General features: G+C 36.6%; 1 protein-coding gene across 2 annotated transcripts in view; it reads right to left on the minus strand.

Moving 5' to 3' along the window:
* HCRTR2 (hypocretin receptor 2) overlaps positions 1-18,771 on the minus strand; it is a 111,963-nt gene extending 93,192 nt beyond the window's left edge. The window contains exon 1 of one of the 2 annotated variants that reach the window (XM_019457453.2): positions 18,216-18,770. In XM_019457453.2, coding sequence (XP_019312998.1) covers positions 18,216-18,438 — 223 coding nt within the window. In that variant the 5' untranslated portion in view covers positions 18,439-18,770. Of the gene's footprint in view, positions 1-18,215 lie in introns of both variants that reach the window. The other variant, XM_019457452.2, reaches the window with a different exon arrangement.
* Positions 18,772-22,441: the final 3,670 nt, after the last annotated feature.

Here is a 22,441-nt window from a genome sequence, read left to right on the forward strand (position 1 = left end):
GAGGTAAACCATATGAGACTCGTAAATACAGAGAACTGGGGGTTGCTAGAGGAGAGGTGGGGGGTGATGGGCTAAATAGGTGATGGGTCTTAAGGAGGGCACTTGTTGGGATGAGCACCGGGTGTTATATGTAAGTGATGAATCACTGGGTTCTACTCCTGAAACCAATACTACACTGCATGTTAACTAACTTGAATTTAAATAAACTAATTTAAAAAATTCTCAAGGACAAGGGTGTTTTTGAGGACACTAAAAGCTAAAGGTTGCTAGAGGTTTGCTTGTTTGTGCTGTCTCTCTATAGCACTTTTTGCTTCATCTTTTGTCATTCTGCTATTTACTTCTTGATGCCCCATCTTCTGTGTTATTGTTTCCTTCCTATCCATTAACTTAATTTTATACATATGCTTCTATATTTCAGTACATTATTCATATCTCTTTAATAGGACATAACACATTGTGTTTTTATGTAATATACTGCATTTCTGTCCTTTCTAGGAGACCATTAACTGAGGAAAATAATAGTATTTTTTTTTTTATTTTTGTTCCTCTAGTGTCAAGGAGAATGGCTGGTAACAAACAGATGCTCAATAATTATTTCATGAACAAATGAATGAATATTCTCTCGTTATTCAGATTTAATTATACTCTTTCAACAGTAGCATACCACCCAGATTAGATCTCTGGAGAACATGGGTATCCAGGCTGTAGGATACTGACATTTTCTTTTGAGAAAATGGTAGTCCATGACCTTCCAAAGGAATTAGCCCTTATGAACTTACAATCATTACCCAGAAGCCTTCAGTAAATTCTTCACTTTTTAAATACAGGCACAGATTATATTCTCTTATATTCACACAATGCTAAAAATAGAACTTTTAACACTTAATTCTAAATACAAAAATGAGCCTAATACTAAAACATATATCCTGTTCCTGTGTTATATTCAGGGTATATAGATGAATATATAATACTTAGAAATTACCTACAAAAGAGGAGGACAACTAGATTTTTTAAAGAATGAATTTAAGATGTTCTATCAATCTGTACTTATCTTACTTATCAATACTCTAACCACAAAATAAGAACTTGGAACCCAGTTGCAGAAAATTTTCTCTTTTTATCTGTTTTTCTTTTCTTCTTCTGCTTCTGCTTCTTCTGCTTCTCCTTCTCCTTCTTTGATAAAGTCAAGACAGTTTTTTTAAAAAGATCCAAAATATTTTCTTGAAATGAAAGTGGAAGCTTTAAAATTGAGTTACTTGAGCTGAATATAAGGGAGAATCAAATTATCTGCAACTAATGACATCAATAACGCTTCAAAATACATATTAGCGTACACAAGTTTTTATGTATATATACAATATATGTGCAATTACATGAAAAAAGTTAGACTTACATATTCCAAATCTGAATTATTATAGTGCAAAAAAAATGTCTCTTTTCTAACCTACTATAGCCAAATATGTCTCAAGTCTTATAAATTTTTTCCAATATTTGTGACACCTATTCTTTGGAGGTGGGATCTCTATAAACTCTAGAATATTGTAGGAAAAGGTAGGAAGCATCTGGCTACAATGGATTACACAGAGCTTGCTAGAGTCTTAGGTTTACTCGTTGTCTCCATTCAGATGACTAAGGATATCTCAGTGAAAAATTGTATTTCTAAAACCACCGTATGGACAAGTCCTTGGAGGGGAGTTTTTCTTCCATCACTTAATCCATATCCATCCAGTATTTCCATATCTTTGATATTACTGCCACAATGTTTTTGATGATTTTAGAATTTCACATAATCCTAGTATCTATTCAGTGACCAGCAATTCCTGGTATTTATTATTTAAAAATCAGCACCACTAGATCTAAATCAGAGCCAGTTTGTTGAATGCATTTGCATGGTCAAACACCTTTTATTCTCATAGCAACCCTCCAGTTCTTTCCATGACATAATTGATTAACTACCTTTATTATATTTAACAATATTTGTGAGGATTTTGTTTAATGATTCAAGGGACACACAGCAGGAGAAAATAAATTTCATTTTAATCCTGAAGCAATGACTTCATATAGAAAATCATAAATTAGAAACTACAGAAAAGAATTTGCATTACTAATTCTTTCTTTAGATATTTTCCAGAACTTTGCATTACTAATTCTATATGTAGTGAATTCTGCTCAACATGCCAGATTTCTGATATGTTCTTTTTTGGAAAAGCTGTATAACAAAAATTGCATACTAACTACTATAATAATAAATTAAGTCAATGTACCCACTAATATCTCTGCTTAAAATGTTACATTACTAAATATCACTTCGAGGAGGAGCAGAATATGTGGCCCCAAATATGCGGCTACTACTAGCATGTGGATTCTTTTGAGCTAAAGACAATCAAAACACAGAAGACTCATAAAAACTTTTTACCTCTTCCTTAACTACCTAAAAGAATTTGGATAGGGGGCTAGGCTCAGAAAGAGATCTATGACCAGAGATAAATTTTTATTTGAAAGGCCTATCTGTATGGCAGCACAAACATCTAATTTCCAAACATCTGTTCTTCTTATTGCCCTGTGAGTCACCCTCTTCCCCTGTGAAGCCTCAGGCCCCTATCCCATTCCTTAGTTCAGGACAGCATACAAGCCTCAATTGCCCAACATGCCCTTGGGTCACATATATTTGGGGCTCTCATACATAAGAAGTTAAATTTGCTTTTCTCTTATTAATCTGTTTTATGTGAAATTAATTATTAGAACAGCTGAAGAACTTAAAAGGGGGGAAGGGAAATGTTTTCCACCCCTACAATTTCAAAGTTATCACTGACAGAATTTGGAAGGCTCTGGCACATTTAACCCTTCCTTTTTCTCCTCTAATTCCTCTTATTGGCCATCAACCTACATTTTCTTGTCTTTCTGCTTAATCTCATTTCAAAGCAGGTCTTTTAATCTTCCCTCCTCTGATATCTCTTTATAGAGATATTTGTGTCAACTGTATATGCACCCGGCTTTTGAGTTGGCTTCCAAAAATAGGAGGCCTCAAATAATAGGAAGCTTACCTTCACTTTTTCCATGGCAAGGATTCTCATATTCAGTGTACTGGAATCCTATTTAAAATGTAGATTCTAGAGTCTCCACCCCCTGAAATTCTGACTTACTAAGTCAGACACAGATTTTAAAATAAAAATTTTTTACCATGTACCCATTTTTGTTTGTTGGTTTTGTTTTTTGATGCATGATTCAAAGTGATCCTTTTCAAGATTTAAGAAAACACAGCTGTGATGATTTCAAATAAGAGGAAGCCAAGAGTAAAATAATCTGTAAAACATATTTTTTTTAGTCACTAATGCAGTTCCTTTCATAGTCTTTCATATCTATGGGGAATATGTAAAAAGATATGGGCATAAAAATTTATATTGGTTATAAATCTCAGGTTTATCTCACCTGGCTTGACTTACTTAACCTCCTGACTTCATATTCAAGTGCTCATTATATACCTAGCTTTATTACCTCAAACTTAGAATGTGTGGCACCAAACTTTTGATTCTCCTTCCCTGCTTCAAAACTGCCCCTTCCCCTAGGGTCCCATATCTCAATAAATAGTACCATCCTCCATCGTGATATGAAAATGTTGACTCCTCTCTTTCACTCACTCTCATATGCAATCCCTCAGCAAATCCTGTTGATTTTATTATCAATATATACCCTAAATATCACCACTAGAATGTAAGTTTCCTAAGAGAAGCAGCTTTGTCTATTTTGTTTGTTGCTATAGGCACATAATAAATATTTTTTGAACCAGTGAATTTAACTAGTATTGCAGAAAAGGTCTTATCACTCAATGTACCCTTTGAGAAGTTTATATTCTGTGTATGCTTTTATTAAAAGCATACTATTATTTTAAAAGTATTTATTTAAAAGCATATTTTATTAAAAGCATATTATTACTTTTATTATTCCAGAAGACATTGTCTAAGAAATTTTCACATAAACTGTATACATTGCTTGCATAGCACAAAGAAAAACATCACTCAGAGTAGTAAACTAATTGTGAATGGCATGTGGGGGAGGAAGCCCTACTTCCTATTGAACAGCTATACGTGAATACTCCTCTAGCAATTCAAACTCAGACCTGCCTTTGCCAAATTCATCATGTCCTCTCACTAAAGACACTTGAATTTCTTTCCATATATTCTAAGAAAAGACAAATAGGATAATCAGTGTACTTTTTTTAAAAAATGTTTATTTATTTTTGAGAGAGAGAGAGTGAGAGACAGAGTGCAAGTGGGGGGAGGGGTAGATAGAGAGGGAGACACAGAATCCAAAGCAGGCTCCAGGCTATGAGATGTCATCAGAGAGCCCAAGGTAGGGCTCGAACCCACAAACCGTGAGATTGTGACCTGAGCGTAAGTCAGATGCTTAACTGACTGAGTCATCCAGGTGCCCCAGTCACTGTACTTTCTTTAACTAAAAACTTCTATTAATCAGAAGATTCTTTTTTATTCCTATCAACCTCTGCATCTGATGAGTTGCTAATTTCTATCTCCAGAATGTCTTTCAGATTTGTTTCCTTTTTCTCCCATATTCAATTCTACTGCCTTGGTTTTACCCTCATAACCACTTTCCTGAAAAGTCTCAACAGACTTCTATCTTCCCAGTATCTGGTCTTTCATATCTTCAACCCATTCTTACCATTGCCCCAGGTTAGTTTTCCTTCAGGAAGCTCTGACATATTAGAACTCGTTTTCAAATAACTTTGGAGCTTTCACACTTTTAAATCTAATTCAGCATGATATAACACTGCAGGTAAGACTGTGGCAGATACCTACCAAATAAAGAAGACCATGTAAGTAATGCAAAGCATCAAAGGAGATTACTTAAAGTTTCTATTTTTTGAAACCACCCAGAAAAGTTCATGAAACCCTGTGTTTTAATGGAATTCCCTGAATGACATTTCAGCGCAGCTATTTATATATCTATAAGCAATCATAAATTTACTCTTACTACATCATCAACTTAGGTGTACTTTCTTTTTTTTTTTAATTTTTTTTAACATTTATTTATTTTTGAGCGACAGACAGAGGCAGAGAATGAGCAGGAGACGGAGAGAGAGACAGAGATACAGAATCTGAAGCAGGCTCCAGGCTCTGAGCTATTTGTTAGCACAGAGCCCGACAGGGGACTCGAACTCACGAGCTGTGAGATCATGACCTGAGCTGAAGTCGGACACTCAACCGACTGAGCCACCCAGGTGCCCCAACTTCCTTTTCATCCTTTGGAATTTTCTAAATTATGCTCACATGTCAAAAATACCTCAAATGCTACCTCCTCAGTGAAGGTGTACCTCCTATCCCAAGTAAGATCCAACTTTTATTTTCTGCGTTCTAACATTTAACATATGCCTCTTCAGTAACACTCATATTATAGTCTATTGCTTACATGTTAGTCTTTCCTACAAGATTAGGAATTCCTTGTAGGTAAGGACCATACCTCATTCACTTCTGTATTTCCTCCACAGAATGTAATAGAACAGATTACACGTTGTGGATGTTCAATAAATATTTGCTGAATGAAATAAGAAAAGGAAATAGCTTCAAATTAGATAAGCCTTAGAAAACCAGTGTGTTGGCTTAGGCGGCTTTATTTTTTGGTGTATGTAACTTTTGCAGCTATAGTTGGACTGAGACCACTGATTTTCTATGCTGTTTTTACCTCCATTTGGATCATAAAGATGTATTTGTGTGACTTCAAACTAACAGTCTGTGGATACTGCCATTGTTGCCGATGGTGACTCAGCACTTAGAGAGGCTAAATGAACTCCTGTTTACCAGGAGAGAAAATCTATGCCAAGCTTGACTTGCTATTGCTCTTCTTCCCCTCTAGTGTCTGTGGCCAGGTACTGACAATGAGTTATATATCACTAAGGCAGTGCTGATTAGACACTGAAACTTCAGTTGACTTTACAAAATAATGTACATCAAAATTTTCATTTTCCTTATATTATGCACATATCTTCAACTTGGTATGCATACCGGCAGAGCTGTGCTATAAAAGGAGGAATAGAAATAGAGAAAAGATTTGTATTTACCTGCTGTTCAGAAGTGGGCAAGCCAAGCGATAATACATAAAGCTATTCAAAGAACTAACATGATAGCTCTCTAATACTAAATTTCACTATCCGGGAAATAGGAGCAAATAGTAACCCTATCGCACAGGTTGTTGTAGGATTAACTAAGAGAATGGATAGCAAATACTTTTGTTGGAGAGTTATGTAACTAGGGCAATATGACAATTCCAAAAAGCCTAAAATGTGAATTCTACTGCAATTCACTTCATTCATGAGAAATATTAATAAAGTCAGTTCAAAAGGTCAAGGGTTTGCTAGAAGAGCAATACCTCCCAACTTTGGGCAAGACTGAACTTTGATCTTTTACAATGTGTAATTTGATGGCTAGTTTAGGAAACTGAAGACTGAAGTTGGTCCAAAGGGTTTATTGTTGCCCTTACTCCCCTATTAAATGAAATATCTAGAACTATCCAGCTATTCCCAACAATGCTTTTGCACTCCACCTAAAACTAGAAATTGTTGTTTTTTTTAAATTGTCTGGACAGGAGAGTGTACCAGAATTGGCATAAGTCACTGGCAATGGAAGAGAATGACAAAGGATTCCTAAACCTGAGACCTCGTGGGCATTTCCCAAGTATCCTGGGCTCAGATGGAGATATGTTTGGTCCTTTTAATAGCAGAAAATATGGAATCAAGATAACATTCAGTCACAGCTCTCTTACTTCATCTGGGGTGCAAATGGTCAAATGTTTCCTTAGACTTTTATTAAATATGAAAATAACTAAAAGTTACTTTGAAACAAACACAGCTTAAGTAAGGATTTTGTATATTACAAGTTCTTCTCAGTTATCACAGAAATATAGCATGTCATTTGGAAGGATCTTGGTACAACTACCTTGAGAAAAAATGAACAAACCTGCCACAGTTTGTAAATCTCATTTGCTTTTCATGGGAAGAGCAAAATAGTTTTATTGTGATATCAAGGTGATTCCAGTGTTGGAGAGAAATTTTATCACTGGTCTCTCATAATCATTACTTTCATAATTATATAATATTTATTTTAATATGTATTCTCCTTAAGATATTTGAAAACTCAAATTATTAAGGTTTTTAATTTTAATTTTATATAAAATAAATTAAAACCTGCAATGTTTAATTTACAAAGCATATATACACTTATATGTAAAGTGTTTCTCCTGATAGAAATCTAATACTTTAATTGGTAGCCAAAAATCATATGCTTGGCACTGTTCTAGAAACTGATCATGTACTTGCAAAAAAAAAAGAAAAAAGAAAATACTCTCATGAACTTAGATGTTACTTGAGGGAGACAATAGAAAAATTGACAAACCAACACTATAATTTCAAATAGTAGTAAAATCTATGACAAAAATAAAAGGGGACGGTATCATAATATGAAGAGGGATTCAGAGTGATACAGAATGGGCATTCTTACAGCCTTCTCTGAAGATGTGACAGGTGAACTTAGCAGGAGCCAGCTGTGAGAGGGTCACAGGGGGCTGGAAATTGTGAAGACTCTAAAGCAAGAATAACCTGAATCAGTTCAAGGAAAAGAAATTATGCTACAATGATCAATCACCCAAGGGATATTCTTTCTTACATGAATGTTCATTCAAGGACTTACTGATGTCTGTGTATTTATTCTTTTTGCTTCCCTAAAGGCTAGTTCAATTACTCATGGGGTAGTTGAAAGTATCTCTTAACTTTGTCAAAGTAAAGGCCTTATACAAAGTTTTTAGAATTCTTCACATTTCAAAGGTAGCTTCTTAATCCTGCATGAAAAAACTAGGGTGTATTGAAATCCTATTAGTCATATAATGCAAATACCTGTGTGTGTATATACAAGTGTTTTTATTTTTGATTTATGTGTTTTTTTTAATTTTTATGTATTTTTAAGTTCTTAAATTCTTATTTTCCCCTTTTCCACTGAGATAGTTTTGCTTCCTGTCAGTGACCAGTTGCAAAATTCATTATGTCTGGGGGAAAAAAAAACACATAGATTCATATACTAGGTACTGTTATTTACTTTCAGGAATCTATGAGTCACCATCACCATCTCTGATGACTTCAAAGAACAAGGTCTTTCTAGGCTTTCCTATGTCTAAAATATAAATCAAGCCCAAGTACATAAAATGTTCCAATAATTATGAAGTCTTTTTTTCCTGCACCAGCTGGTGAAATTTGTTAATGTATTTTTTTTTGAGCTTTCCAAGACTGGGAAACTTTTATAGTAAGTATTTTCATCGGAGAGACTAGATTTTTAGCTGTTCTTTTATAACCAAAAATTGACTTAGTTTCACCCAATGACAAAACTGTTTCATAAGCACTTAACCATATCACTTTACTTCTGTCTCTGAAAGATTAGCACAATCTGAACATTTTAAGAAAGACAAATTGGCTTCAAAATGATATTTATGAGGAACATGGTTCTCTACCAAAGTGGATGACTCATTAAATTCATTCTAAAATGATAAAATAAATTATTATAGACAATGACTTTCTGACCCCATTTCTAGCAATGTAGTGATAAAATCAAAGCCCCACATGGTTGTAACCCGTGTGCTTTATAAATTCATTTTATATAGTCACTGAGTAGTAATAAAAACTCACTGAAAATCTAGGAAAGGATATTATAATTTATAATCATTGCCATATTCCCATTGTGGAGCTAGGAATAGCAAAAAAAAGGTTTTAAACTAACCACAGTTTTAAAAATTTTGAAGTGTTACCATGTCAACTTGTGGAGAAATATTCCCTGTAATTCCTTAAGGGGTCCCCTGGGGTCAGTGTATTATCATCTTTGATTATGTGCATGACAAAAACGCCCATTTAAGATAAAATTTCAAATGAACATCTTAAGAAAGTTGCAACTAACTTAGAGTAAAACTTGGAGGCTTTAGTTGGAAAATATAAAACATTTTCATTATGTTCCTAATTTTTTATCTTTTGACCTCAGTGTGAGGTCAAAACATGATTTAAAGTCCAAAAAGATGGATAGCTAGGAGTACAGCAACCAACCAAAATCTCAAAAATAAGTTATTACAAACATTATTTTAGTGAAAAGCTATACAGAATACTGGAAAATGCCAATAGAGCTATGGCATGTAAGAGTCAAAAAGTACAAAAAAAAGAATCATAAGTACTGATTTCAGAAAAGACATGAAAATTATTTTAAAGAGAAATACTTCTCAAATTGAAATATTCTACAAAGCAAACATAGCAACAGTTGCTATATTTTAGTCTTCTTCCTTTTCCCTTCCTTTATTTGTTTCTTCATTTCTCACTCTCTCCTTTTCCCTTTTCTTTCCTTATGCAACATAACAGCAAGAAATCCAAGAATAAGAGAGAGAATGGGAACTCAAGACAGAAGCTGTAATGTTTTGGAACATGATCTTGAAAGTGGCATTTCTAGTCACCTAGAAGTAATTATCTAGAAAATATTGATCACGTCTTTTATTATCAGTTTTTGTTTTCATTAAAGGAAGCTTCATTAAATGAGCCACAAAAAGGACAGAAATCCAACTGTGAAAACCTTCACAAATATTTCCCCCTTTGGTTTTATTCTTTACATTATCCCTGCAATACTCTGATGAAAAATGCCAACTACGATGGTGCTCTCCTTAAATCTTCAAAGGGCTCCCTCTAAACTGCGGTGTCAAAACTAGCTGAGATCTTCAGTATGGTACACAATCCCCATCGACTGTTCAGCTTTATCCCTAGACTCTCCTCATCTGCACTTATACTGGAGTTACTCAATTGCTTAGCATTCTTTTCATAGTCCATGCTATTTCACGCCTCTTTGATTTTGCTCGTGTTGTTTCCTTTGCTTAGAACATCCTTACCCAATTTTCTTCACCTGTGCAACTTGAATTCATGCATTAATACTCAGTGTGGGTGTCATCTCCTCCTGAATCTTTCTGTAATCCCCCAAATGGAACTAAGTGTCCTTCTTGTATGCTTCCACTGTATCCTGTAACCCATCTATCAAGCACTTGTCACATTATATTGAGATTATCTGTTAATAGGTCTGTCTTTAACTGAAGTGTAGGTTCCTTGGTTTCTATTATCTTTGTACCCTAGATTCTTAGCACAGTAATTGGCACAAAGTCTCCCAATATTGTGTTATTTCCACTGGCAGAGATCCACAATATGAAATGGATATATCTATCAGCTTCTCTTAGGCTTATGCCAATAGGTATTTGATTCCTCTAATTTTCCTTATTCTCAGTTTATATGCATTAAATATATTTTTAACCATTGCGTGGTTTCTGTAACAGAGACAGTGTTCCTTTACCCTTTCCAGTCCTAGTTGGAGTTAGGTTGACAAAATTTGATTGGTTTTTGCCAAATGATCATAAGGCATAACTGACATGTGTTGATATTAGGCAAAGGTAGTTTAGAGCCAGTATATTTTTCCAATTCACTCTTCTCCTACCATGAGGGTGCTAGATACTTTATATGCCACCTAATAACTCATACATGAATTGAAAAATTTTAAACAAGGTAATTTTATTATCTCACGGCCTCTAAAGGGTCTATGAAGAGTTTAGTGAGATCTGTCTCAGAGTATGTCAGTAAGTTTCGGTCAAGCTAGGGGATTGGGGGAGGATGCTATTATGTTATCTCAGACTGTGGCTGAAGGATTTGTCTCCAAGTTCACGTGGTTGTTTGCAGGGCATATTTACCGTACGGTTTTTGGAGGGATATTTTAATTTCCCACCATGTGGGTTGCTTATAACAAGGCAGCTTATTTTCTCCAGGGTGCAAAATATACAAGAATGAGAGAGAATGGGAACTCAAGGCAGGAGCTGCAACCTTTTATAATATTCAAAGTGATATACAATCACTTCTGCTGTATGTTGTTGGTCACCCAGATCAATTCTTGCACAATGTGAAAGGGAGCTACACAGGGTTGTAGTTGATCAGTTGATGGGGGAACATTGGGAACCATTTTAGAGGCTGGTCACAATGGAGGCCACATGTCAAAGTGGTGCATGAAACATGAAGGACCCCTCAACCAGGAGTCATTGTATGAAACAGACTCTCCCATCCATATTAAATGTTAAACAAACAATAAATAAACTTGTGTGAAATAACCCAATGAAAATCCAGGGTTTATTTGCTACTTTGGCATAGCCTAACTATTCCAACCAGTAAAGGTCTTTCTGTATATATAACTATTGAAAGAGACTATGATGATTCAAAGGACTTCAAATATTCTAAGATTTGTAAATTTAAGTTCTTATTTTGAATCAAAACACAGGAATTCTTTCCTTTCTTTCTTTTTGCCAGGCTCATGAATTTGGCTAATCTTTATTCAGAAAACTGACAAAATCAGATATTAAAGACATCATAGCTGAAAGCCAGACAAAGTTAGTTAGCATGTCTTATCCTGGGATCTTGGAATACAAGACTGGCAAGCTTTTCCCAAGCTGACACATAACCCCTTGATATTTCCATGTACGCAAACTTTTCTTTTAAAGTAATTATAACTCACTTCAAGTACTTGATCCACTGAATAAGACATACCTCATAATGTTGTGGAGAATAAATCAGACAATATATAAATGTAACAATGTCTTCTGAAGAGTAAAATACTATATAATTGTTAAACATTGTTCATATATATTATATATTTAAAGAACATTACTAGAAAAAGCTCAGTGATGATAATCTCAAAATATTTTTAAGGATAAAATACATATTCTGTTGGAAACAAACTTAATGCTATTTAAAATATATATCCTATATCCATTTACTTGGTTAAAAGATAACGTCTCATTGAGAACAAAAGTAAAATGAATAAAAGCAGCCCAAAGAGTCAGCAATTCAACACTGGACATATATTTCATGTGTCTTATCCAGTAGCATCTCCAAGTATTCTATTGTCTGTGTTTAAAGGTCATTTCATGCCTGGTGTGAAGGGCAGTGTTCTTTGGACATATATAATACCATTATGCTCTAGGAACATCATTATTTGACATAAAGATTGACCTATTCAGTTAAATCAGTAGAAATGTATGATTTTTAAAAAAGTAACAGTTATATCAGAAAAATAAAAAATAAAATACATGAGTAGGTTTGAAAACCAAAAAAGAAAAGAAAAAAAAATTAGATTATTTGACACATTAAATATTTAGATTCTGTCTTAAGACCGAATGTGTGTGTGTCTAAAGACAGCACATCCAATAACTAAATAATCCTTGGCCACAATTATCTAACATTTATCCAGTGAATCACCCCCCTGCCGCCGACACACACACACACCCTGAACAGGCAAAAGTGTTTTTGGCATCACCTAGTTTACCTTGAAAATTTCTCTTGTAAAGTAACCCTAGCCTGACCTTGATTAGCTTATCAAATGAGCTCATCCCCATAGCTGAAGAATTGTAGTCTACCAGAGATATGGCATGGCAACATGCCAGAACAACTCTGTAAATCGTCTAGAGGGCACATCTAAGCATCATTTCCACTCGTTTTTCGTCTGTGTTTCTGATTCAGGATTAGAAGTAAGGGAGACAGGATGAAGTAATGGAAAACAGGTGGGCCATGGGACCTGCTCAATCCATATTTGAAACTTAGTGCTGCCACTTATTGTCTGAATAAACTTTGGAACAAGTTAAAATAGCTTTTGAATTTCATTTTACTCATTTGTAAAGTGAAGCTATTAATCTCCTCCTTACAAGTTTGTTATGAGGCATCAATAAAATACATATATTTGTTGTGGAGCTTAGTATTCAGAACCTGGCATATAGTACTCAATAAATATTCTTCATTTTTCTTTGCAGTGAGAAAGGGAACTAGAGATGAATCCTCAGCTTCCCCCAACACAGGTCACTGACTGACTCCTATTAATGAGCCACTACTTAACAGAACCTGTATGCCTATGGGAGTGGGCTATGTCATAATGCTATAATAAGAAAGATGGCAAAATCTTCTTTCACCTATAAAATAACACAAGCAGTGGATACTCTGGGGAGCCGAATGAGAATTCAGGAACTTTGAACTGCTAACATAGCTGCAGTACATGAGGATTTGCAAATATATTCTAGAATATAAAATGATGAAAATTAGTGTAAAGATATAAAATGTGTATGTCCTAATTAAACCAATAAAAATTGTAAAAACTAGAATATTGTATTTTTATTTGAGTGTTAGATTTCACCTCTTTTGAAAATGGGTATTTTCATTATTTAATTTTCCTCATTTTTTTTCAAATATAGGAAGAATTCATTACATTTAAATTATCAGTAGCACATGTTATCTCATTATTTCTGTACATGATAAATGTTGCTGTTGTCTATGAAATAGCCATTTAAAAAGTCATCACTGGGATTTTGTTCAAATCAAAAACATGATTTATTTTACCCAATAAAACTAGGTGGTTATGAGTTTAGTAAAAGTGTGGAGGCATCTGTCTAAGTCATATTCAGATAAGCATATTTTACATTCTGTAACTAAAAACACACAAGTTTAAAGCTCAGTGGCTAGTATAAGCTTTTAGAGGCATCATTCATGACTTCTATCAGGTCTTGGAAGAAATGAGTAATGTATTATCTCTAACCTATTCTGTCTCCTGTGAAGGAAAGGGTGGGTTTAGAAACACCCATGAACGTGAACTGGGCATTAGGAGAAGCAGGAAAGAAATGTTTCTTAGGCTTAAGAGTAGTGGGAACCTGTAACTCTGCCAGTTCCATCTCTGGGACATATGATTAGCTCTGTAAGAAGCAACCCATTACAGATATTCGTCCATCTATCCACCCAAATTAGCTTAACTGTTACTGGGTAAATTTTGTAATAGGCACTGTGCTTCAACTAAGTTAAATCAACATATTACCTCTGTGTGTGTGTGTGTGTGTGTGTGTGTGTGTGTGTGTGTGCGCGTGCATGCATGCACGCACACACACATGCTATGTAAAACATTAATAGACCAAAACAACCCAACTACAACCCATAACTCACTAAATGGGACCCAATACAAGCAAATTTAAACTAAAAGACAGAAAATTATCATAATAGTTAGCAATGCCCTTCACTGAGAGTTGAGAAGGCAATGTTAAGTAGTTAATATGAGGGCACTAAACACCTGTTAGGGTGAGTGGGTGGAGCTGGTATGGAAAAGGAGAACAACATGTGCAAACTCCATTTTACTAATAGCTTTTAGGAAACCTCTCAAATGATAAAAAGGCTAGAGCAGAGGTCATAAAGAGCTCTGTAAGCTACAGACTGGCTGTGTAGGCAGAGGATGGCTGTAAACTACATCAGGGGTAGATCTCAATAGTGGGAATGAAGAGATAGAAATTGGCATTTATTGTCTACTATATGTCAGGTAAAACACACACACACACACACACACACACACGTAGAAAAAACAGACATAGAGAGTTCAATAACTTGCTAATGATCACACAAGAAGCAAGAAGCACAGCTGGAATGATGTCATGTGTTGAATGTTCTCGTCATCTTTCACATGGAGACAGCAACAGGGAAGATAGAAGCATTCCAGGTGAAAAATCATGATATCTTTGAATGCAAAATTAAGGGAGGCAGAGATTTGCTCATTTCCTCTAGGTGTTTAATGTTTCAATTGACCAGAAACCATCACTCCACCCAGTTTCAACTCAAGAGAAAAGAACTAAGTATAACATCAACTATATTACTTTGAGTGTCCCTAAGAGCCCTCCCCTCAACACACATTAATTTTAAAAACATTGCTCAAAATGTACTGGTCAAATAATTGAATGCATCTACTTGGCTATAGTACAAGACATACTTAGGAATAGGTTATATATGGCATAATTTTGAAGATACTGGAAAAACACTGCTTCCAAAAAGAACTCTGTCCTACCTTTCTTCCTATGACCTAAAATTCTATAAGTAGACATGCACATGTCTTTTATTAGAATGCATATACTCATGAAATTTAATGTAGAGTAACTTTTGTCTTAGTTTGAATGACTTGTGTTGCATTTGTTTTTTTTTTCCAGAAAAATACTTTCCATCACAGGGAAGAAATATCTAATACATATGGGAGAAGGGACACAATGAAATAAATGGGCTGTGGAGAGAAGAAAAAGAGGTAGAGATGATCAAGAATTTGTCATTCTGCTCAGGGCATATCCTGTTACATCACTTCACAAAATGACAGTGTGGGAGAAATGACTTCTAACTGATCACATTATATTTGTAAGTTCAACAAGGTTGAGATTTTCCAAGTAGTCAGTTACATAAAAGTGCAAATGGTGAATGGACCCGAAGGGTCAGGGATTACATCTGCTGCCAACACTGTGGTCTTTCACCTTCATGCGTAATGTTACCTCTTTATCTTACATGAATAATGTGATTCCTTGTCCTGCCACTCTATGCATAAAATTACTTACACTAAAGGGGCAAAAAAGCAATTCTCAATCTAATCCGTTTTGCAAATTTGACAGTGACATTAAAGAGCAGGAAGTTGTCTGTGAGTAATGACACTGATCATTTGTTTAAATGTCAAACTTCGTCAACTTTCAGGGAATATGTCCATAAAGAATAGGTTTCCGTTCAGCCAGAGAGGATTTCAGTGTTATTTAGTCCTGAAGAAAATAGCTGTTAGTATCTTGAGAGCATAATCCTTTGAGTAAAAATTTCTTTTTAAGCTGAATGGAATTGGCCATTTCAGCACTTGGGACTGTGGACAGTGCTCTCTTCCTTGTGTTATGAAACATGTAGTCTTACTGTAGAGGTGTTTCCTTTTTGAAACTAAAACATTCTCCAGGCTAACAAACCTATACCCCTAAACTATGCAATTAGAATATGGAGACTATGCATCAACATCCTGTGTAAAGTCAGAATGAAGTAACAGCAAAGGGAAACAAATTTTATTACAGAGATTAAGTGTGAAATAAATATTAAGGAAGGGAATTAGTTATGATTTGCAGCTATTCTTGCAAAACAGGTCAAATTTTTACTGCAATGCAATAACATTCCTCTCTGGATAGGATTTTGCTTCAGACAATGACAGAGCCATTAACCCTTCATGGTAATTTATTAACAGTGGACATAGATGCAAGAGAGAACAGGAAGTACATTTAATAGGCTTGCAGACAGCAAAGAGCAGAGAATTCATTCTCTCTATGCTTTCTAGCTCTAGAGTGGAATATCAATGGAGAATTCTGGATCTGAGATCAGATGAAATGGAGTTGAATCTGAATAGTGTTCTTTAATTAGCCATTTCATTTCTCTAAGTCTTGTTTCTCCTCCTGTCAAATGTGGGTTACTTTGAGATTTAAGTGAGGATGTAGGCAGAGAGGTCTGGCATACTGGTAGGTACTCAATGGATGTTCAATTTAGATTATTTACTTTTCATTAAGCATTGACATAATACAGTGATAGGTTTCTATGCTAGTGGCCAGATGTTTTAATAGCTGTAAACTCTAAGAAGGGATGTCAAAAAGGGAAACAAGAAAGGCATCATTATTAACAGACTTATCCTTACAGCAAAGTACCCTAAGTGTGTGTATTTTCACCTTCATCCACCTTATTTGCATCACCCAAAGATTCCCCTTATGTTTACCTTTTAAAAAATCAACAAAAGGAGAGTAGCCTGAAAATAGCACAGTAAGCATTAAAAAAACAACTACAAAGTTTTCAGAGGATTCTTATCTCTCTTCAAAAATAACATTTTACCAACTCTCTCCAGAATGCTTCTCAGTCACATACTTAGCAACTACTCTGTCTTTTGAATTGATGAGAGACTACTTTGAATGCTTCCTATCCAGAATGACACACTTGGGGAGAGAAGGTAAAAATCAGATTAATGCTAAAAGCCTGATAAATTCCTTATCATCCTCCCTTGCAGCTACAAATTCTTTGCTTTGGACTTCAAAGCCACTCAACCTATCTCATCTCACCCCGTCTTCTTCCCTTTTTATAACTGAAAATCAAGAGCAGCAATCTTGTAGCCTCCCCCATCTCCTCCTGTCATTTTCAACAGAGATTGCCTCCACACTGCCCTCTGCATTTGAAACGCCTCCCACTCTCCATTCATCAAGGTACATGCTCCTTCCATTCACAATTTATGTTAAGTCGTCCCTCCCTTCCAAAGCTCCTTTTCTTTAAGTGGATTCCCCAGCTGCCCTAATAAACTCCACCACCAGTCTCATACAGCACTGTACCTCCCACCCCCACGACCCCACCCCCCTCCCCCTGCAACATTCAGAAATTAGCTAAGGTGGGAAATGGACGAGGAAATCTATGTCCGCATACGAACCCAGACAGGAACAAATAGAGAGCTTAGCATTAAGCTCACCATCTCCTCTCAGAAGGGGGGGAAAAAAAAAAAAAAAAAAAACACATTACAAATTTTTTTTTCCAAGCCTGACAACAAGCATGTTCTAGAGGGGGGGGAAAATACACACACACACACACACACACACACAGGTTGAGTGGATGAATGAATGAATATCGGATAGGTGGATGAATGATTGCGATCTCTTTGGTACTTTTCTCAGATGCCCCTCCTTCTTGCTTGCTCCTGGCAGGGTTTCTGTTTAATTCAGCTTCAGCGTGTGAGTGCATCTCTATGTTTTGCCTCTGTCTCCACTCACTGCCCTTTCATTACCACCTCTAGACAGAGCCGAAGCCTCCGCGCCAAAGGGCACTCTACCTAGCTCACAAATGCTTTGTGACTCCAACGGCCAAAGACAGCTTGCTCCTCAGGAGCACAGCTTTGCATTTTGCCAGCTTCACCTCTCCGGAAAGCCCCCCAAACAGCCGGCTACGTTACACAAAAGGATGACTAATTTCCCCATACTCAACAAAATCCACCTGAGACCCAGTCGCTGCCCCTCTCTTGGGGCTTGTAACCTAGGTGTTCGCAAAAGAAACACTCTTCCCTGCTTCTCCCTGCAGATGCAAAAAGGAATTACGACTCCAGGGCTGGGTCCTGGTTCCTAAAATCAGAAAACTTTTTTTCTTTCTTTCTTTTCTTTTCTTTTTTTTTTTTTTTTTTTTTTTCTTTTTTTAAAAACCAAACCCCACCCCGAGAGCAGCGACCTCTTTGTTTGCATCCCAAGGGGAGGGAGGGGTCTCCTGAGCCTTTGCAGCCAGGGGTGGAAGGGACGTGACAGCCCTCTGGAGGGCTGCCCTGGACGAGACTCACCCAGGACGTTCCCAATGAGAGCCACCACGAACACGATGATGTAGCCGGCGATCAGGACCCACTCATATTCTTTCGGGTGTAGGTATTCCCTCCACAGGTACCGCAGGAATTCCTCGTCGTCATAGTCGGTGGGGTTTAAAAAAGCCTCTTGAGTTTCATTCAGCTCCGAAGCAGATGACCAGTTGCGACAAGGGGGGGAGTCCTCCAGTTTGGTACCGGACATCACGGGCTCGAGTCCGGTTCCGCTCAGTGCCGCAAGCCGCTCTTCCCCTGCCCCATGAGCCCTGTGATTTGCGGTGGGAAAGGCGGCGCGGAGACGCGAGAAGGGGCTTCGGAGCAGAAAATGACGTGAAAAGTTACTGAGCCAATGCCTCCGGAGTCTTGTGCCCGGCAACTTCTGCGGCGGCTTCGCTGTCTTTGCAGACGATTTTGAAGAGAGGCGGCTGAGGAACTGGGGACCCGGCACTGGAGGCTGCAGCAATGACACCGGGAGGAGACAGCTACCTCGGGCTCGGCTCAGGCTCAATTACTCCTCATTCCAGCACTGAGTCCGCAGCCCACAGCCTCCGCCTGCGCTGAGGGAGAGCTGAAGCTGGGGGGGGTGGGGGTGGGGGGTGGGGGTAGTCCTGAAAATCTTTTTAACCTGTTTCTCCCCCTTTTCTACTTTTCTCCTCCATTTCTCACGTGCAGTTCCCATGACCCATACACAGACACGTGTAGGTCTATTGACATGACAGTCATGTGAACACATGGCTAATATAGGATTTGTTGTTAATATAGCATTTGTCTTTTTAATGTAAACATAAAAGGAATGAGGAGGGGCCACTGTGTTCCTCAAGTAGGTCCATGCAAAAGTCATCTCAGGCAAACACTGTAACGTTTGTTTGGCTTTGCCAGCTTAGCACTTGCTGAATCTTGAACATAGCACCTCCTCGCCCCATTCTCCAAAGTGGAGAAGGAGACCATTTTTGAATCGAAGGATATAGTTAGCTGGCATTGTACTTGCACTACCAAGTGTCACAGGAAAAACAGCAGCGATTCCTTGAAGAACACTAGGGTCATATGTGTGCTCATAGTTAATGTTGTCAAGCAACATTACAGATCAAACAGGGTGAAAGGAACTTCTTAGAAGGATGTAGTGGTGTGCACACAAATGCTCTCTGGTTAATACCACACCCCACTGGTCTTTCTTCTTATTGACCCAGGACTGATGTCACCTGCCACTCTCTAATGAAACTGATTTTGTCTCTAAGAATAGTATTTTGGGATTTGTCATAGTATGAATTCAGGATCCTTTCGTTCTCAATAACTGTGATAGGAATACTGCATTTGATTATAATTTTGTACATGGGAAGGACCTCAGACAGCATCTAGCCTGAACTTTAGCTTAATATTAAAAGCCTTCTAATAACTTTGCTGATGTTCTCCCACCTAGTGTGGATGGACCACCTCAGTTTCTGACTTCCACCATCGTGGGGCTGTTCTAAGGTTTAGAGAGCTCTTCTTTACATTAAGATTTTAAACCAATATACAACTTTCTTAGTCTTTTACTCTCAATTCCTAGTTTGCGTCTTGGTGCTACATGGAATAAATCTTCCATATGCCAATCCTTCACATACTCAAAATAAGTGTAACAGCCCCATTCCGTTTCCTCCACTTTTCCTCCAATTATTTCCACTGTTTTTCAAATGACACTATCCCCACGACCTCCGGTCATTTGGTCTTCCTTTAGGCAACTGTCAATGCCTTGCATAATAGGAAACTAGGAGATACAGTAATTTGGATGGGTTTTGCTGGTACAAAATGTACATTATCATGTGGATGCAACCAACGCCTATAATTAATTTGTTTATTCAAATGTCACAAGACACTGTTAGTTCACATTTAGTGTTAAGTCAATCCTCCTGACTCTACCATAGTCATAATTCTTCACATCTGTTTTCTAATTTACATCTGACAAAATTCTCTCATAAACATTATTTTAAAACCACTGAGGAGTTGACTATGATTAGCCCTGTTTTACAGCCGAGGAAACGGTTCTGGAGAAATTAAACGATTTACCAAAGGTCAAGTGACTAATCTGCAGCAAGACCATTCTGTTCTTCTGATCCCAGCTTGGGGTTTCCATTATTCTACAGATGTCATATTTCACAAGAAATACTATTATTATATTTTCCCAGTCTGCACTACTCACTTAAGAGAAGAAAAATAAATGGGCATTTGATACCTCAGACAAATATTTACTTAATTTTTCTATTCCATTGTCAGTGATACAAGTTAAACAAGGTTACTGCTTTCATGCACTTTACTTTCTAGGGAAGACAGAAAGGAAACAAATTGACTATAAATACATAAGAAGAATATTAGGAAGGGATAAATCTTATGTTTTCAAACAAAATCCAGTGAAGTGATGGTGAGTGGAGAGTCCCAAAGGCCATGTTAGAAACAGATGGTCAAAAGGCCTGTGCGAAGAGGTAACATATAAGTAGGATACTCCCATGATGTATGCACATATTAATTTAATTTTTTCTAATTTGAGGTTTCACCAGATCTTAAATACTGATGCTATTATCCAAAGAATTAGCCATTTCACCAGACCTCTTGTCATCAGTGAATTTGACAAGCAGGCCTTCTGTGGTTTCATTCATGTTCTCCGATACAAATCTGCTAACTTTATTCTGTGGCATAATGTGTCCCTCTGATTGATGTATGTTGTTTTCCTCTTCCATGTACTATTATTTTCAAAATGGGAAAGGCTGTTGCTACTTTAGTTGCAATCTATATTCTGTGACATCTTCAAATTTTTTGTTATTGACAAAACACAAATATGGACCCTGGATGCTGTTTTCTAAATACTCAGTGTTTTTGCGTGTGTGATATTTCAACTCACCTATACTTCAATCCACTCTTTTTAAATTTTCTACCTGCAGTTAATCATCACTCTTTACTAGAAGTGTAAATAAGGAGAAATGAAAACATATCTTGTTCCGATGTGTGCTTTATGTTGTGACAAGCCTGGATTTACCTTGAAAAGCATTCCATTTTTTCTGTCCATAATTTATAGGTGATTGATTTTAAATATGTGGTACTCTGTTGCCATACAAAAATTCCACTCAAACCTTCAAATTATTATTTTATTTTGTTGCAAGCACGTTAGAGAGGATAAATATTGCAGTACTCATTTTGATGTGATACCTTTCCTTAGATCCTCTGATATATTTTAGGACATTTGAAAAGAATGTTTAGATCTGAAGATATTGTTTTCTTCAATTCAGAATCTTTCTGCTACATGAAGAGAAAAGGAGTCAGCTCAATATCACAAGACAGTATAGAAAGTTCTAAATTTGTCTAGTGATGACCTCTTAAGGTTGTTATAAGAATTAAATGAATTAATATTTTTAGAAAAGTCTCTGGTATATAGAAGGGATTTGAAAATGTTGAATAAGATTTAGAATGATGTGGTCTCCTGGTGTGAATATTATTTGCTTTACATATCAATTCCTCTAAGTGTTAATATATATTTAGAAAAAGTAATGTGGCTCACAATAGTCTAAGTAATTCTGTTTAACTACCTATCTTAAGTTTTTTTCTGTCACTTTTAACTCTCCGACTAACTCTCTGAATATATTAAAAATGAGAAAGAAAAGGAAAATAAAACCCCAAAACAGATCCCCCCACCTCAGCAGTTGTAGTTAAGTTGCTCAGAGATCACAGATTACATTGGCTGTCCCAGTTTTTAAATTCTTATTCCTGATGCCAGACCACACTTTTTGAAGCCTATAATAACTTTATGAATCCATTTCATTAAATATTTCTGAGTATTCCCTATGTTCCCAGGAGTTTAGTTAAGAGCTGGAGGCATCAAGATCAATAAGACATAGTCTAGCCTCAATGATTGCATAGTGCACCAGCGAAATTAGCAGTGTTATGATTATAGAATCACTCTGTGAGTTTCTAGGGTAGAAGGATGCAGAGTGTCACAAGAACACGAAAGAACACCTAATTCAGGCTGGAGAAAACCAAAATGAATGGCTCCCCACAGGGAAAGTCACTCTTGTGCTGACTCCTTGAAGAGAAAGAGAAGATTACTAGATGGTTAGGAATGAGAGGTATTCAGGTGGGGGGGTGGTGGGGTGGGCAGCATTTCATGAACTTGGAAACAGGAGAAATCAGGTAGTGCACAGACAAAAGCAAGGTGAAGTGAACGAGGTCAGACTTTCACATCT

This window comes from Panthera pardus, unplaced genomic scaffold, assembly GCF_024362965.1.
Source record: "Panthera pardus isolate Hobbes unplaced genomic scaffold, ASM2436296v1 HiC_scaffold_17, whole genome shotgun sequence".
Lineage (NCBI taxonomy): Eukaryota > Metazoa > Chordata > Mammalia > Carnivora > Felidae > Panthera > Panthera pardus.